Here is an 18,298-nt window from a genome sequence, read left to right as displayed (position 1 = left end):
ACTGCAGCCATGTTTGAAAAGCTGTAATTCGGTGGATAATTATAAAGCTGCAAAACTTCACCAGATAGTTGAATACTTTGCATTGTGCAAATTCTACTAATTTTGTCATTTGGTTCACTGAATTGTTCAAAATGGCATGCAGAGATATCAGTGAATTAATTCTCATGGTTGGTGTGGCAATGTTTGCAGATAGTGAACAGTGACAAGAGACCTATTTAACAGTAGAAACATTAGACTTTCAGAACTGTGTGTGACTTTTGAGTAGAGTGTAAAGAACAAAACTACTTAATGCCTTAAACACGATGGGTTTTGTACATACAAAACAGCATTTGTGGAAAGTGTTACTCTTATGCTTTCATAGCAAGAAATTTTTTGCGGAAAGTCATTATGTGCTATTGGAGACATAGGGATAACATGTTTTGTAAGAAACAACATTATCAGCTGGTTCTGATACTTTTAGCAGCAAATGACAAGAAATCTCTTGGTAGTGTTTTCGCTTGAAATGTTTTAAATCATTTGGAAAAACTAGTGATAGCTTGTGCAGCCAATCGTTTTACAGTGCCTCCAATTCCGTAATATTCAGATTAATCATTTATTATTGTAAGAGAGTTCCACACAGCATTTACACTAAATTCTTGGAGATGGTAGAACAGATTTTGTGCTTGACTGAAGGCCTCTCTGAAGATTTTTCCCAGTAAATGCACTACTTTAGTCACAATATCTTGAACTGCTACTTTATCATGTCTTTGGGTGTCATTAATTGTGCAAAAGCTTTTCGTTGTATTTGCTCATTTTAGACAAAGTAGACGACTGTGGGTGGCAGAGTAGTCAAGTTGTTTTTCCAGTGAAAACACTGGACATCATCCTGCACAACAAAGGAGTAATTGTCAGTAATGTCAAACTCAACAGTTAATTTCACCAGGCTTATACCTTTGCCTCACAGCTTTGAGATATTGTTTGATTTTTTGAAACAGTGGTGATTGATTAGGTCAGAAATTTTTGATGTGATAATCACCTACTCTCAGTTGCTCACTGTAATGTGGTGAACAATATGTTTGGATCCACTGTTAGTATTCCAGCTTCTTTGGTCTGCAGCTTGTGGTCTCGCTGTTGCGTTCTCGCTTCCCAAGCACGGGGTCCCGGGTTAGATTCCTGAAGTCAGTGGCCGAATGCTAACAAATGAAAAGGTGTGTCCATCTTCATTCGGATCATGTCCAGTGGTGTAAATAAAACACAAAAGCAAAACTGTGCCATGAAACTGCGTGCGTGCGTGCGAGCGCGCGCGCGCGCACACACACACACACACACACACACACACACACACACACACACACACACACACACACACACACACACTCTTATTGAGTGCGTATGTGAGGATCCAGCAGTGACATATCGTTTGGCCCGAGTTCACTTAATTTGATAAAGTCCTTTTCTTAGCCATGCTTGTTTCAATAAGCAATAAACATTTCTTTCAAACAGCTTAACAGTGCTTGTTTTTGCTTTGGAACTTGTATTCCATAAAACCTGACAGGAAAACAATCCTTCATCATCCTCAAAAAATTCAAGCGTGTGAGACTTAACTCCAACGCAAAAAACTTTGTCTTGCTTTTTCTATGGTGCTGTTAGTTTTGTTTCTGTTTTAAACCTTCTGACACACATTTCTCCAGATATCGGTATGTTTATATACATGGAAAAACTCGGTTTGCTACATACCCACATTGTACGTTTTACCGCTTTTTACTTTAATTTTTGTGTCCCAACAGAAGTCGTATCCTCTCAAAACAGTGCTATTTGTCATTAATGATTCCATGTTACAACATTTCCCGCATTTCAAGTTTTCTTTGACATTATCATGACATTCAAAACTGATAATTTAGTCAGCTTTGGAACAAAGCAAAACAAGCAGTTTATAAGCCAAGTTATTGATCATGTAACGTAGTGTTAGCGCAGTATGCAAGATTTTCTTTGTCGGCATGTTGAACCATGGCCACCTGTATTGTAGGGTCGCAGTGTTTGGAAGGGCAGGAAAGTATGCTGTGCCACAGTGATAACCGCTATATGACAATAGTAACTCTAGTAGCAACCTTCCTTCTGCTCATTGTGTTGTATTACAACTACTTTAATTTCACTGTCATTTATTCAAATTCACTACTTTTGAAGATGACTCCCTCTATAAAGGGCATTCATGAATCATTATTTCCGCATTAAATATGTTAAGCCATACTAGAGTATGTTGGCATGACCTGATGTCATATGTAAACATTCCTCCTCAAAATTCTCTGTGACATGATGACAATTTCTGCCTTCTTCATCACTCAGGATGTGCTTGAACCAAGTGACCTCATTGTTGGCACAAGAGGTAGATTTTGTGCCTATTGTTCAGTGTTTATGAAGACTGCCAACTTAGTGTTTTAACAAATATTGTGTTACAACTTTTGTTTACTGTAATTTTATGATGATTATCAATAATAAGTCTCACATAAGAACATGAATATATTTTTAATGTGGTTTCAGAAAAGACTTTTGCTTCTGTGTTTTATTTACATCATTTGACATGATCGGATCGAAGAGGGGAAACCTGTGCACACATTTGCGTATGTCAACACTCAGCTACTGCCATTGTGATTATCACGAAGTCAGTGGCCGAATGCTAACAAATTAAAAGGTGTGTTTCCATCTTCATTCGGATTATGTCCAGTGGTGTAAATAAAACACAAAAGCAAAACTGTGCCATGAAACCGCATTAAAAAGATGCTAGTGTTCTAATGTGAGACCTATCATTGATAATAATTATAAAATCACAGTAATTAAAACTTGTAACACAATGTTTGTTAAAACACTTAAGCTAGCAGTCTTCGTAAACACACAATAGGCATTGAATCTACAGCTTGTATTTCCTGTGTTTTCCTGCATGTTACACTTTCCTGAGTCAGTTAGCTGGAAAATGTAGGAGGGGGGGAGAGGTGGCTTGGATAAAAACAGAACCATTATCAGATCACTTTCTGTCTCTGCCCAACTTTTAAGGGTCCTTTTTCCTGTAATAGATAGATATATAAAGTTGAATGGTAAATTGGCTGAAAAATTTCGACAAAATGTGGTTACATTGTTGAAAGATATTTAAACTGTCACATAGGACTCCATAACAACTTGGCTGCTGTTACAACTTAAATTTCATCTGATGACGATGTGTAGATGGAAGAGTGTGCCAAACTTAATAGCAGTTTGAGTTCTCTTGGGGCTACCCCTCTTAAAATTCAAAAAGGCATTAAACACAGTTACAAAGGCTACATCAAACACAAAGTTAACCGGGTGAGAAGCTTAATAAGTAGCAAAGTGTTATCTGCTATGTAGTAGTCTGCACCCCATTTAGTTGCAGCAGTCAGTCAGTTTAGATAAACAAAAGTGTATGCGATCGGAAGATACAGGCACTTGTCACATATTTAGATACTCGCAGACTCACTAGTGAAAACCTATCGGGGACGTCCCATTTATCTAGAATCATGAAATTTAATAAGAAGCAAGGCTTCAATATTCATAATGTTCTCCTTCGTAGTAGAAGGGAATCATTGCAAGCAATAAATGTTGGATATATTCTTGGAAACACAAGAGTATCTCAAATCACATTGGATGCCGTAGAAGCTGTCACTTACGCTGTCAAAAAGTGGAAATATTGTTGTTCAGTGTACTCAGTTGCCAATGGCACCAACAGAGGTGTAACTACTCAAAAGTCGCAAGATGCAATCGTAGAACAGGACGTGGTTCATACTTCTAAAGCATAAAAAGATTGATGTTGTCTGTAGTTTGTTCTAGAACATCATCATTGCCTATACTCTTCTTAATCTTGAATTCAGGTTTTATGCACCATCCGAAATTCCAGAATAGAGTGCTATAAATAGGGAAATACAAAACTGGATCAAACAGATTATCATATTTTCATATCATAGTGGCAGTTTTTACAAATGCCTGAGAAACAACACTGTTTGAATTGTTTCATAATGTGCAATCATATTATGCAAATATCTAGCAGACATCATTGCATATGCTGCCATTCTTCCCATGCTGCACTGGTTTTTGAAACCTGGTGATGTCATAGTGACAATTCGGATTATGTAGCAGTGTTTCTGAAATAACCCAGGCACTGCAAATGGCCATTATGAGTGTTCAAGGTCCAGTAGTTTGCTGTTTATTAGTCACTGCAGTGTCTAACCAATGTTGCTATAGAATGCATAGACACTGTGATGCATGATTATAAGGGCAGTGACGTTATTTTGCTCTTGTTGTTGGAGATTCCAGCATAGATTTTAAAAACAAGTCCAAAATGCAATTTTACTGAATTTCTTCTCTGTAGGCATGTCAAACCAAGGCACTAAAAGAGATAATGATTATCGACATTGTTTTTTTCCAATATTCATATGTAATGCAGTGCTGTTTGTTTTCACTCATAAATTACAAATCGGGTTCAAATTTGATAGTTAATTAAATTAAAATGATTTTTTATTTTCGTACGAACTCCGAAATGCAAGTTTAACTTCAAACTCAACTGATTATGAGTGAAGAAAATGCCGAAGACACTCTGGTCTTGTAAATACGTAATCACTCTCACCTTAAGATACCAATGCTGTACTTAGATTTCGGGGCTGTTCTTTTAGAGAAATGTTTATTAGGTAAGTATCTACCTCTAGTTTCGATGGCAGTTAGTACCTGGATTAGACTTCGAAATTCCCTGTCGTTTGAAGTGAAGTCTCAGATGTAAGTATCTATTAATCAGTTTAAATCATAATTAAATTTAGAAAAATTGAGACGTGAGCGCATGGAATCACAAAAAATTTTGCTCACTGGACTTTAAACTTTGATTTATCTAACTCTGACATTATTCATTTAAATATTTTTAAAAAGTTTAAATAATTGGTGTTGATAATTAGCATAGCATGTTAGTGTAATGCCAGAATTAATCAAATAAATGAAAATTCCAGTAGCAAATGCAAAATTACACAAAAAATCAAAACATTGTTAAATCTTGGAATTCTCGGGATCGGTATTTTGCCAGAATTGGCATCGGCAATAGCAGATACCACTTGGCTACTTATCAAGCTTCTTGCATTATTAATTTTGTGTTTGATGTAGCCTTTGTAACTGTGTTTAATGCCTTTTTGAATTTTAAGAGGGATAGCCCCGAGAGAACTGAAACTGCTATCAAGTTTGCCACACTCTTTCATCTACACATCGTCGTCAGATGAAGTGTAAGTTGTAACAGCAGCCAACTTATTAGGGAGTCCCATGTGACAGTTTAAATTTCTTTCAACCAACAAAACCACACTTTGTTGAAATTTTTCAGCTGATTTACCAGAATTTCATTAATCTGGCTCAAATTTTTTCTAACTGTAATCCTCCTCCAAAAAAGGATTACAGTGTGATACTTGGAGATACTCATTTTTTTTTCTTTTTTTGAAAAAAAGAATAGTTACACTCGCACAAGTGTTAGTTAATGGAAGTCTGAAACTGTTGCCCCCCTTCCAAGATAAAATAATTCAAAAATATCCTGCATTAGCTGCAAATTTTTTTAAAATTTAAGCTGTCTATCTCAAAAACTATGAGCACAAAATTGATAACCAACAAATTCTATGAAAAAACTGTGGGGCAGCGGTGGTGTACAAGGAAAACTTTGGAAACCAGCTATGTTCATACAGAGATCATGATACTTAAAGTTCAGCGAACTTCTGTTGCTACCAAATTGATCGAAAAATTTGACTGCCACTTTGAGCAAAATAAGAGATTCTTATGATATAAAACTTTGTATGTGCACAGTGCAAACTGCATTAAGTTTTGATGCTATACTACAGTTACCAACTGAATTAAAACATTTTGAACATGGCTAAAAATTTTGAGTTTTCACCACAAAATGGGTTTTTCCTTCACTTCTGAAGCCTCTGCTCACACAATATTACAATGCAGGAGCTAGAAACTTGAAAATTTTTCGTCAGTTTTTTAGCACACTTACACATAAATTTTGGTCCAAATCTGAGATAGCAGAGTAGGGATCCCTAAAAGACTGGGTTTTTCCTTCTAAAGAATTTCATTGTCTGCATAGGCCATTAAAAATATTGTTCATTATCTGTAGCCATTTTTAACACTACCGTATTTACTCGAATCTAAGCTGCACTTTTTTCCGGTTTTTGTAATCCAAAAAACCACCTGCTGCTTAGTATTGAGTGCAAAGTAAGCGGAAGTTCTGAAAAATGTTGGTAGGTGCCGCCACAACTAACTTCCGCTGTCGAATATATGTAGCGCTACACAGGCATGCTTTGCAGGCACAAAGATAAATACTGGCGCCAAAACCTCTGCGGTAAATGAAAGAAAAATAAAAAGAAATGGAAGACGAGCTTTTTTTTCCTCCGCCCCGAGTTTCAACCACTGCATTTTCATACGTTATCCATCGAAGTAAATACAAATTCCGTATTGTTCATCTTCGAATGTTGCAGCTTTTCAATGTACTACGAAAATCTGACTGGCAAGACTGTTAGGGATGTTTGTGTCAATATGGCCAACTCTACTTTCTGAATTTATTCCTACCTGTGAGAAGAGATGGTTGCTAATAGGAACTTGATGAATTGTGAATCACATGCAGTATTCTCTGCACCATAAGAATAATATGAATATAAACATTTTGCCACATATTCTTTTATGTTTGCTGCTATCTCATTTAAATTCTGTCCGCCTAATAAACTATGAAACCAGTGAGACAACAGCAAACGCGGAAGAATGTACATATCATGTCATGTTTATATTCGTATTATTCTTATGCGTAATAGTGATACAGTCAGAATTGAAGCATGGCAATTGACTAGATTTTTAAATCTAAGATGATTCTAATTTCTGTACAGAATGTAATGTACTAAAGAGGCGTCTGCAAAGATTTTCAAACGGAGAAAATTTTTCGCTAAACTCTCGTTCAGAACATCTTCTATCATACGCAGTCTATTATTTGGTTCTTGTTGATCATTATCAAAGAAAGCAGCAGTGTAAGTAACAAAAAAAAATAGCAGTCTCTTGCCATTGTTTTGATAATGAGAAGATTCCTTGTGTGTGTGTGTGTGTGTGTGTGTGTGTGTGTGTGTGTGTGTGTGTGTGTGTGTGTGGGGGGGGGGGGGGGGGGTTTAAGCGGCAGTAGCGTGCACAAAAGCAAGCCATGCCGTGAGCGGCGACAGGCCGTAAACACTCATTATCAGAATGCGACAAACGATGCATGACACAGTACAGTAATGCATCTTCAGCTTAGTGACGTAAACACCTATAACAAAGAGAACGGCACTTAGCAGATCAAAGAAAAATAAGCAATCAATTCAAACCAGACTAAGCACATGAAAAAGCAAGGGTACCCGTATAAATACGTACGGACACACAGCAATGGCTACTTGGTAAAGTTTAACTGCTAAGCTTACGTCTCGAACGAAACTACTGTAGTTGTATCGTCATTCATTCGACTTAAATTGTGTCTCGTATTACAATGGACTAACTTTGTTTCAATTTGGAGGTGCGGCCTAAAACTTTTCTCTCCCCTTGAATTTAGAGTCTCAAATTTCAGGTGCGGCTTAGATTTGGGAAAATTTTTTTTTCCTTGATTTTGAGTCTCATTTTTCAGGTGCGGCTTAGATTCGAGTTAATACGGTATGTTTTTATTTGCAGTGATTAATCTTGTCAGAGTATAACCATAATGTGATTTGCCTCAGTTGTATAGCATCCCACAGGCCTCTCTCTCTCTCACTCTCACTAATTGTTGAACTCAGCTCCCACTTAACTCTTTCAGCTTTAATGTAAAGCTAACCAAATGTGTTACGTATTGATACCAGAATAACCAATCCCCATAAGATGAAGAAAGCCACACACATTAATTCTGTCAAGAATTAACGGTATGAAAATGTGTTGCCCTCTAATCAAAAAGGTGAGTATTGAAGGATATGCAGCTATTGGCGAATGTGGTAGGAATTTTTCATGGGAACCCTCTGTCATAATAGAGGCACAAAATAATGGTGTAAATCAAGAAATTTCTCAGTAATAATGACCACATTTGTACCTATAGGTGCTGAAATGTACCATTTATTAAAGTTAATTTAGTTATGCGATTCCATTTGTGCAAGAGTATATATTGACACTTGGAAATTGTTTGTTGAATTGCATTGCCGTAATGGTATTTCTGAGAAAAAAAATTGTGTTCTGCAGGCAATGTGGTTTGTCAGTGGATCGCTTCTTAATGGTCTACGATCTGCGGATGTTGAGAGCACTTGCACCATTACCTGTTGTGGTGGATCCTTTGTTGTTAAGATTTTTGCCATCATTCTCGTCTAGATTGGCAACTGTATCAGCTCTGGGTCAGCTACAACTCCTTGACACAGTAGCATTGGATTCTTCAGGACTCAGCCTTTATCAGGTGTGTGTTGTAAACATGTAAAACTTAAAGCAATGTTCAGTGAGTAAATTATATTAATGAGAGCTGTTGACATATGTTTCTACTGAGTTCATGCTGCAGCATGTGATGCTGATCAGGTTAGATGCAGCAAAATACAGAAAAATAATGGGCAGGGTTAATATAAATTTCAGTAAAGTTACAGGGAGAATTATAGTTGAAAACATGTATTGGATACAATATTGAGGTAATGTTAACCCATTGATGACTAAGTAGGATATAAATTTATAAGGTTATGCAGATCTTAAAATTATGTTCCCAATTTATCACTACTTACTCCTACATTCAAAGCTGCAGACTATGTGACACTCTTGACATTCAGCTGTAATACATAATAAATTGCATTGCTGAATCTCCCACATGATACAGCATCAGTTTGCAAATGTACTGCACAAATAGATCTTTGTTGAGAACTTTAGTCATTTCTCTATTGGTTGAATCATTCTGCTCCACCACAAGTTTCCACCTATGGCAATAAATTTCTTCTATTCATGTTTGACATTTGCAGTGTAGCTTTCTTTTAATGTTTGTTAGGGTTCGAGTTCTGTATCTTGCTTTAACGTACATTAAATTCATGTAGCATGCCGAGTAGGGATAGAAAATTATGCGGTTCTGCTACTTGCAGATGTTGAAGTGCACACTTGCAGTTTCGTAAGTGTTCAATTAGTTAAACTTCAGGGTATTATAGTCAGACTCAAATAAAATGGTTGCTTGGTCCCTGCCAATTATCATAGAACTAATACTTGAAAAGAATGATTATGAGATTTGAAATATTCTGGCAAATTAAGTTACATGTAGATATGTCTCATCGACATTACAAAATTAACCTTCATGGGTATGAGAGTCAATCCTTTTGTATATAGTGATTATAATGCTGGTGACTGACACAATTCTCTTTAGCACAAGCAAATACATATTTATCATCAGACCATATCTACATAAACTAGTAGTAAAGACATACTAACAGCATTAGGTTTAATACATTTGAGGGGAGTGGGCAATTTACACATTCAAGGAAGAGAGAAAAAGGAAACAGTATATGAGAAGGGTAAGAGTACTGCTCACCGTAAAGATAACACATTAATAAGTTGCAGACAAGGTCAACAAAAAGACAATTGCATACTAGCTTCTGGCGAAAGCCTTTGTCAGACACCCCCCCCCCCCCCCCCACACACACACACACACACACCCCTTAACTTCATTCACATAATCAAGGACACCTCACGCACACATGACCACTATGTCCAGCTGCTCAGACTGGAATGCAATTGTCACATAAAGTGGAAGTATCAATTGGGAGTGGGTGGAGAAGGAAATGATATCTGTGGCAAGGGGTTGGGAGTGATGTAGGAATGGACTAAGACATGGAGATGGGGTGGGTAACAGAACACCACTTTAAGAGGGTTGGTAAAGATTTTGGGTAAAGTGCCCCTTATTTCAGGGCGTGATGATGGGTTGTCAAAGCCCTAGCAAAGGATGTGGTTCATTTGGTCTAGTCCGGGGTGGTATTAGGTGACAAAGGGGATACTCCTTAGTAGCTGGTTCTTGGAGATGGTGAGAGATTGGGGGTTTGAGGGGAGGGTGGGGGGGGGGGGGGGGAATGGCACGGGAGATCTGTTTGTGGACTAGGTCTGGGGGATAGTGCCTACCTGTGAAGACCATGCCAAGACCCTTAGCATACTGGGCAAGGTAGTTCTTGTCACTGCATATATGCTATCCTTAGGTGGCGAGGCTTTTAAGAGGGATTTTTTGGTATGGAAGGGATTACAGCTGTCAAAATGCAGGTAATGTTGGTGTTTGGTGGGTTTAATGTGAACAGAGGTGTTGATGGAGCCATCAGAGAGGAGGTGCTCAACATCCAGGAAAGTGGCACACTGGGTTGAGGAGGACCATGTGAATTGGATGGCAGAGAAGGTGTTAAGCTTGTGAAGCATTGAGGATATAGTGTCTTGGCCCTGAGTGCAGATCATGAAGAAATAATCAGTGAACCTGAAACAGACCATGGGTCCAGTGTTTTCGGAGGCTAGGAAGATCCCCTGTAGGTGGCCTATCAACAGATTGGCATAGGAGGGTGCCATGTGGCTCTGCCTGTGTAAGAATGCGAATACAGCAGTCCCTCCATTGTTTCGCTGATAATGGCGGTTCTGTCAGCTTTCTGTGGGTCCCCGGACATGTAGGAGTGCCTGGGAATGAGGCTGCGGATGCTGCAGCCAAGGCTGCAGTCCTCCAGCCTCGGCCAGCCTCCCATTGTGTCCCGTCATCTGACGTTTGTGGGGATGTCTGTAAGCGGCTTGTGTCCTTGTGGTGGGATGCTTGGTCATCCCTCCAAGGAAACAAGCTCCAGGCAGTAAAACCGCTCCCAACTGCTTGGACAACTTCCTCCCGACCATCTCGGCGCGAGGAGGTCCTTCTGACCAGGTTGCGGATTGGGCATTGCCGGTTTAGCCACCGCTACCTGCTCTCTGGTGACCCAGCCCCGCAGTGCCCTTGTGGTCAGGCATTAACGGTGCGCCATGTTTTATTGTCGTGTCCCCGTTTTAGTCAATTTCGTGTTGTCCTGTCCCTGCCATCTACCTTACCGGATGTTTTAGCTGATGACGCTCGAGCAGCTGCTCGTCTTCTGCGTTTTATAACTTTAACTGGCTTGACCAAAGACATTTAACCTTTTTACTTATTTCATCTGCATCTTTGTCCGGTCCTTTTGATGTCCCCCCCATCCCCTTGAGTTTTAGCAGGTTCCTTGTGCTCTAACACCAGTGACTGGGCGCTAATGACCTCAGCAGTTGAGCGCCCTTAAACCCTACCAAAAAAAAAAAAAAAAAAAAAAATGTGTAAGAATGCCTCTGCCAATTATGAGTCCTTCACTTACAAATTCCACGAGAGTGATCCCATCCCAGAAATCAAACATAACCTCCATCCCTACTGAAAGACTTAGACCCTTCCCAGAACAGCTCCCCTGAATCCCTTTCCCTCTTCACTCCAATGACAACCTGCACACCTGTCTTCCACATATTCTCCAGGAATCACAAACCCAACAATCCTAGACACCCCACTGTAGCTGGTTATTTTGCCGACTGAAAGAATTTTGGCCATCATTGACAAACACCTCCAACCAGTTGCCTGTCAGACTTTCCACACCAATGATACCAACCACTTCCTCCACTGACTTTCCACCATCCTCTACCACTTTGAATTCTGGATCCCTACTCATCACTTCCCTACACACCAGCATTCCTCATGCCAGTGGTCTTTACCTCTATTGAATACTACCTTACCCAACGTTCTTCAGACACCAGATCCTCTAATTCATTCCTCATACACCTTAGTAACTTTATCCTAACTCACTGGTACTTCTTCTTCGAAGGGAAAGTGTAAACGAATCTGTGGCACAGCTGTGGTCACTCACATGGCATCTTCCTACGCCAGCCTGTTTATGGGCTATCAGGAGGAGACCTTCTGAGCCCCCAAAACACCAAAATCCTTCTGTGGTTTGGATTCATTGATATCTTTATGATCTGGGCTCAGGGCCAAGACACCTTTTCTTTATTCCTCCACAACCTTAACAACTTCTCTCCCATCCACTTAATCTGGTCCTCGTCACCCCAGTGTGCTACCTTCCGCTGGCCATCTCCTTTTTGACAGCTCCATCCACACCTGTCCAATTTAAACCCACTAACCAGTGACAGTATCGGCATCTTGACAGTTGTCATATGTTGCGCAACCAAAAGTCCCTACCATAAAGTCTGGCAAGCCGGGGACGGCATATCTGCAGTGACAAGAACTGCCTTGCAGAGTATGCTGAGGGGTCTTGCCACAGCCTTCAGACAGGGACTATACCCCCAGACCTAGTCCAGTAACAGATATCCCGTGCCATTTACCCTCACACCTCCAACCCTCCCACAATCCCTAAGAACCTTTGTCACTCAGTACCACAACTGAACTGAATCCTTTGCTAGGGTTTTGATTACTTATCACCATGCCTGAAATGAGGGGCATCCTACCAAAGAAACTTCCTACTCCTCCTAAAATTGTTCTGTCATCCACCAAACCTCCACAACATCCTAGAACATCTCTCTGCTACTCCACATCGAAACCCCTTTCCACAATGATAATGCCCCTGTGCAAAGCTTGCCCAGTCCACCCACTCTATTCCAGTCCTGTCGCAGGCTTATCCTATACTGTCAGAGGTTGGACTCTATGAAAGCAGTGATGTCATATCAGCTCTGCTGCAATCATTGCCCAGCTTTTTATAATTGTATGACTACCAACTAGGTGTCCACCAGGATGTAAGGTAATCATAATCATTAGAGGATTGGATGTAGAAGAATGTTAGATAGGTGTATAATAATTGTAACGAATCAGAATCTAATGTTATAACTATTTGTGAAATATTTTTTTTTTTTAAAAAAGGTAAATTCTGCTAGATGGAGGAAGAATAATATTGACTGACACTCTGTTGCCAGATAAAATACTATAAACACATTCCACCAATTTTATTTCATTGTCTCTGCTACTCACATCAATTTTGACCAAAAATTGGAACCTGGACTAAATTAAAGGTTCTAGATGATTGTCTTAAAGGAAGTATGTGGGTGTGATTTTTCATGAGAGTTCATAGCCTGAAAGGGTAGGGGACCCAGACACTTCTTTTCTTTGATTTTAATTGCTATTGACAGGAGTACTAGCAATTACACTAACTACGTAATTCCTAATCTATCTTGCAGAAACTAACAACCAATAATCTTACATGAACAGATTCCAAAATAGGCTATAGTGTAATAGTTGAGATGTTGATACACTTCCGAAGTATTGAATCTTGTCATTACTTGCTGCCAAATAAGAAATCACAAGTAGTACAGGATTGGCCAATCATTGGAATTTAGCACCTATTGACTTGGCTCATAGCAGTTGGTTGGAAGAAGTTGGAGGAAGAGTCACTTCTTTGCAGCTGGTTTGTCTGGGTGGTTGGAGGATTAAGGGTGTGTGAGGGTATGACATAGAAATTTATTTAGTCTGCAGACTAATAGTGCTACTCTGTGAAGGCTTTAGTAAGACTTACAGTATACTTGGCAAGGGGCTGCTCATTGCTGCAGATGCACAGCCTACATGTGCTCAGATTCTTTGGCATGGGAAAGGTGGCAGTTATCAAAATTGAGGTATGGATAGTGGTTAGTGAGCTTGATATTGACAGAGGTTTGGATGGGGTCATTAAAAAGATGGAATCAGTGTTCAGGAAGGTGACATTCTGCAGAGAAGGCCAAGTGAAATGAAGGGGAGAATTATCTGTATTGTGTCTTGACCATGTATTCACATCTTAAAGGTGCTGTCTACAAACCTGAAGAGACGAGCAGTTTTGGGATTTTGGATTACTAGGATAGTTTTTTTGTCCTAGATGGCTCAAAATAGGTTGGCATAGGCGGGTGCCGTGCCATTGCCTATGGATGGGCTGTGGATTTGTTTGTATATCTTCCACTCAAAGGAGATGCGGTTATATGTGCAGATGTACATGGTTAGCTGTATAAGGAATGAGATTGTGGGTTTGTAGTGAGAAGGATGTTGGGAGATGCAGTGTTAGATAAGTGGTAAGGCCATAGAAGTGGGGAAATGTTGGTATATAGAGGGTGAAAGTTTACGAGCAGGGTACAGATAGTAATGGAGTGGGGGTTGTTGAATTAAAGGATGTGGTTTGTGGCTTTGATATGGGAAACTGGGCTGCTGGTAGTTGATTGGAAGTATTGGGCAAGGACAATAAATTCTTTCAGTGGGGAGCACAATAACCAGCTACTGAGGGGGTCAAAGATTGTTAGATTTTTGAGCTTAGAAAAGCTGTTGAAAGTAGGAGTGGGGCATGGATTTGTGGGAGATTCTTTGATAAGCCTAAAAACTTGAGTGTGGATGATTACTACAGTAAGGTTTGTTGACAGAAAAGTCTGTTTGAGGATGCCTTCTTTCAGGTAATCAGGACCGTGGTGGAGCCGTTGTGTGCAGGGAGGATGGTAAAATCAGGGTCTGTCTTCAGGTTGTAGATGTGTGTACATTGTTCGTAATATTTTTGATTGAGATAGACAGCATAAAATCACAAAGATTATGAGTTTTATTAGTAAATAATCACATATCTTTAGCACAAAAATTCCTTTATCATTGTTGACTTGCACATTGTAAATATTTGTTTTTGTAAATGTAAAGGGAAGTGGAGAATATCTGGCTGGTTTGCATATTAGTGGAGTGAATGCGGGGTTTTGCTTTATACTGTTCTCTGAGTCATAGTGACAAACCATTACAATTATCCTAGCTGCTATTACATATTACGATATTTTGATCGGCATGTTCATGTTAAGTATGGTGGCACTTGAATGAGTTTTAGCAAGAGTAAAACCTTTAGAATCAAAGCTAGTGGACAAGCACTAAACTGTATGTGTTGAGATCAGAAGCTGATGTGAGATTTGTGTTCCTGGGAAGGGAGCTAGGAAGTGGGGATCAAGTAAAAGAATTGAATGAGCAATATGTGTGTGATGTCTGAAAGTTGCTTATATTTTATAACAAACCGCTTCCTTCTGCATCATTGATGATACCTTTAAAAAATATAAACAATAAATGATATAATCATGGTGGAGGTTTCTACTGTTAACTGTTCATTACCAGTAGTCACTGTTTGAGCATCACTCTTCATAGGAACTTGCAGACGTACATGTAGTGTATCATAAATTGTGACATGGTAATGGATTATTCTATTATTTTTTTACTTTATTATTTTAGGATGTGTTATAAAACAGATTTGAAGATTGTCATCACTGACAGAAGCTGGTAGTGTAGGGACCAAAAGTTTTATGATCTTTCATGGAAATTAAAGAAATTCATTTTATCATTTAATGTATGGTGCAGCATTATGCAGGTCCCAAAAAGCCAAAGGAATTTGTGGAACACAGCTGTGAAACAGGTTTAATCCTAAACTGAAAAAAATTACCGTGGAGAGAGAAATTGGATCAATCGTGTCATAGAAAGCCGATTAAGGCGTGTAACAAAGAACTGTTTGCACAGTAGATTGAGAAAGATTAATAGAAATTGATTTACCAGTAAGCAGTCGCCAACCTGCCCATGAAATTCACTCTTCAAAGATTGCAAAATGAATATGGGTGGAGCAGCAATTTTATCACTAACAATGTGTACAAGCAGTAGGACCTTATTATTTTAAACAATTTGTCAGTGGATTATCCAGCTCAGTGCTACAGTATTGAATTTCTTACTACTCATATTGATTACAGATGAGGCCTTCAAACTGTGATGCTGTTTTTGCACTGCTGAAGGTAGCTGTGCCTGGATTGTTGAAAGTCCACCCATGTTCATTCAAGTTGTGCTTCCACTCTCCTTGGAAATTGTTCTGCTTGTTTCCTGTTTGAATCTTTGTCATTGAATGGAGTGTGAACTGTTTATCAAGTTTCCTAACAGATTAAAACTGTGTGCTGGGCCAAAGCTCGAACCTGGAACTTCGAAAGAAAGGAAATTGCATAGAAATGGATTTTGCACAGCCTAGAAAATAATTTCTTGTTATATGTAAAATGATGTGGTTTCAAGCTGACAATTCACGAACCCTCTTTGATATTACTGGTAATATCAAAGAGCAGTTCAGCAACAGCTACAATTTTAACATTTGTTGGGAAGAAAGTACTCTGCTCCATAGACAGTGTGATTGGCATATCCCACTCGTGTGGATCTTTTTGACCCGGGGGCTTACTTGACTTCCGCAAAACATGCGAGAATATGGACTTTGTCCGTGGGATATGTGGAGCAATCTGTACTTGGTAACAGGTGTTCAAAACAGTGGTAGATCTTGAAGTGCCCTAACTTCTAACAGCAATGATGCCTCAGAAAATTTTTCATTCCAGTTTTCTTGTACGGACCTCAACCAACTCGCTGAAACTTTGTAGCCTAAATTTTTTTTGTTTCTTTGCAACTTGAGGTCACTGGATTCGCAATGACCTCTGCTTGTTGACTGCTTTTAACACTTAACCTTTGCTTTGACATACCGATAAACCTTTTTAACTTAAACGCTTACTATTTAAAACAGTCAAGTCATTAGTTGCCATAAAGTGCAAGCAGTAATATTGTATTTCCGGATAATTTGGAAACGAAAAGCAAGTGGATCTATCAACATTTAAAAAATGTGTACAAAATTCAATTTTGTTATGAAAATAAGTTAAGCTTTGGGTTGCTGTTATAAACTTCTGTACTGTTAATATTCAACAAGCTACGTGACGCCATGAATTCAGTGTGGGCACTGTTTGTTACAGCATGGAATATAGCTGGAAAACCAGCACATTATTCAACCAACATCAGTGTAAGAAAATAGTCATTCTTGCTCAATGGCTAGGGAAAGAATTATAAAGATATGAAGTCTTTGGCTTCAGAACTGTAATGGCTGGCATGTGCCCCCTTTTGAAACTAAATTTGGCTGTTTGATCTTGTCTTTAGTGAGACCTGCATTCAATTACTTTGTTCCATTTTAGATTCGTTTGATCTTTCCAAGCACCATTTTGGTAACTACAAGAAAAAATTTTCACAGGAGGAAGCAGCTTCATACCAACTTGGAGTGAAAGCTTTGTGGATTCTTCTGTAAACATGAAATTCTCAGGAAATGACATTTTACCAGGGAAAATCAAGAAAATCTCGGGGAATGTCAAGAATTTTGTAAAATCTCGGGGAATTCTGTGTTTCTTTAACTTGGCATTGAAAATTAATTTTACTAGACTTTTATAAATTAAATTTCAAAATGTGTTAATTATATGAGTATTGTTCCATATAAATTATGGTTGTTTAACAACCCTTGGTACACAACTGCTTATGGCTAAATTTTCAGTAATTATTTTGCTGAAGAACTAAATAATGGGATCGTACATTGTAGTATGAGTAAATTGTGTAAGAAATCTATTTCCTCTTAATTAATAATGATAGAAACCATCCACTTCCCATTGTTGAGCTGAGTGAAAGTACAGATGTCATGCTTATACTGAGTAACACCACTACTACAGCTCATGGGTCAGGACTCTAGCCTCTGAACTTTTTCAAAGCTTAGAGGCAAATGTCACTCAGATAACAAATTTGCAGATAGTAAATTCTTGTTGTAGTTCAAAGGTAGGGGTAAATGCAGTTAATTCTGTGAATGGTGCATGGAGAAAACTGTTGCCTGATGTTGAATCAGTTCCATACAGTGATTTAGATATGGACATTACTGGTGCAACTGAAAACACAGTGGGTGTGGTACAAGAAGTGGTAGTAATCAATGTTGATAAATATAATATGAGATTCTAAAGAGTCATTTTTTGGAGCTGTGCAATGAGTTGATAAAGAAACTGAAGTCAAATAAATTAAACTTCCAATAAAGCTAACAACATAAAATATGGCAGTGTGTCTGAATGGTGGTTGCTGCAGTGGCAGTTTCTGGAGTGTGCTAAAATGAAGGAATGAAGTGTAACATGTTAAAAGACCTAGATAATCTGATGAAGAAAAGTAAATGGTCAGTGATGGATGTTGAGATTCTAAAGAGGATGACACTTTGATCTAAACTAGAGCAACCTCTTCAACTGTAAACATTCTGTGTTTCCTGAAAACCATTGCAGAAACAGTATTGGACACAGAATTACTGGAATTTTTAGATGTGGGTGAGCCAGACCCTGTTGTAGTTGAGAAATTTGGCTGTAGACAGACTTTGAGGTTACTGTATTGCACATGTTGCAATGCTGAAATCTGGCTAAAGCTGGAGAAAAGTTCAGCTGAAATTTTTGCGAAGTAGGTAACGGAGTTCAGAAAGGATAGGCTAAACACTGTTGGCAGTGGTGT

The 18,298-nt window shown here is 38.8% G+C and overlaps 1 protein-coding gene across 4 annotated transcripts in view; it reads left to right on the top strand.

Moving 5' to 3' along the window:
- LOC126475276 (PAN2-PAN3 deadenylation complex catalytic subunit PAN2) overlaps window positions 1-18,298 on the top strand; it is a 320,263-nt gene that overhangs the window by 27,782 nt on the left and 274,183 nt on the right. For all 4 annotated transcript variants that reach the window (XM_050103030.1, XM_050103026.1, XM_050103025.1 and 1 more), the window contains exon 6: window positions 8,221-8,428. In XM_050103030.1, the coding sequence (XP_049958987.1) occupies window positions 8,221-8,428 (208 nt within the window). The remainder of the gene's footprint in view (window positions 1-8,220; window positions 8,429-18,298) is intronic.

The sequence above is a fragment of the Schistocerca serialis genome, chromosome 4, assembly GCF_023864345.2.
Source record: "Schistocerca serialis cubense isolate TAMUIC-IGC-003099 chromosome 4, iqSchSeri2.2, whole genome shotgun sequence".
Taxonomy (NCBI): domain Eukaryota; kingdom Metazoa; phylum Arthropoda; class Insecta; order Orthoptera; family Acrididae; genus Schistocerca; species Schistocerca serialis.
Note: the sequence above shows the minus strand (reverse complement) of the source record. Positions and strands in the feature narration are given on the sequence as shown.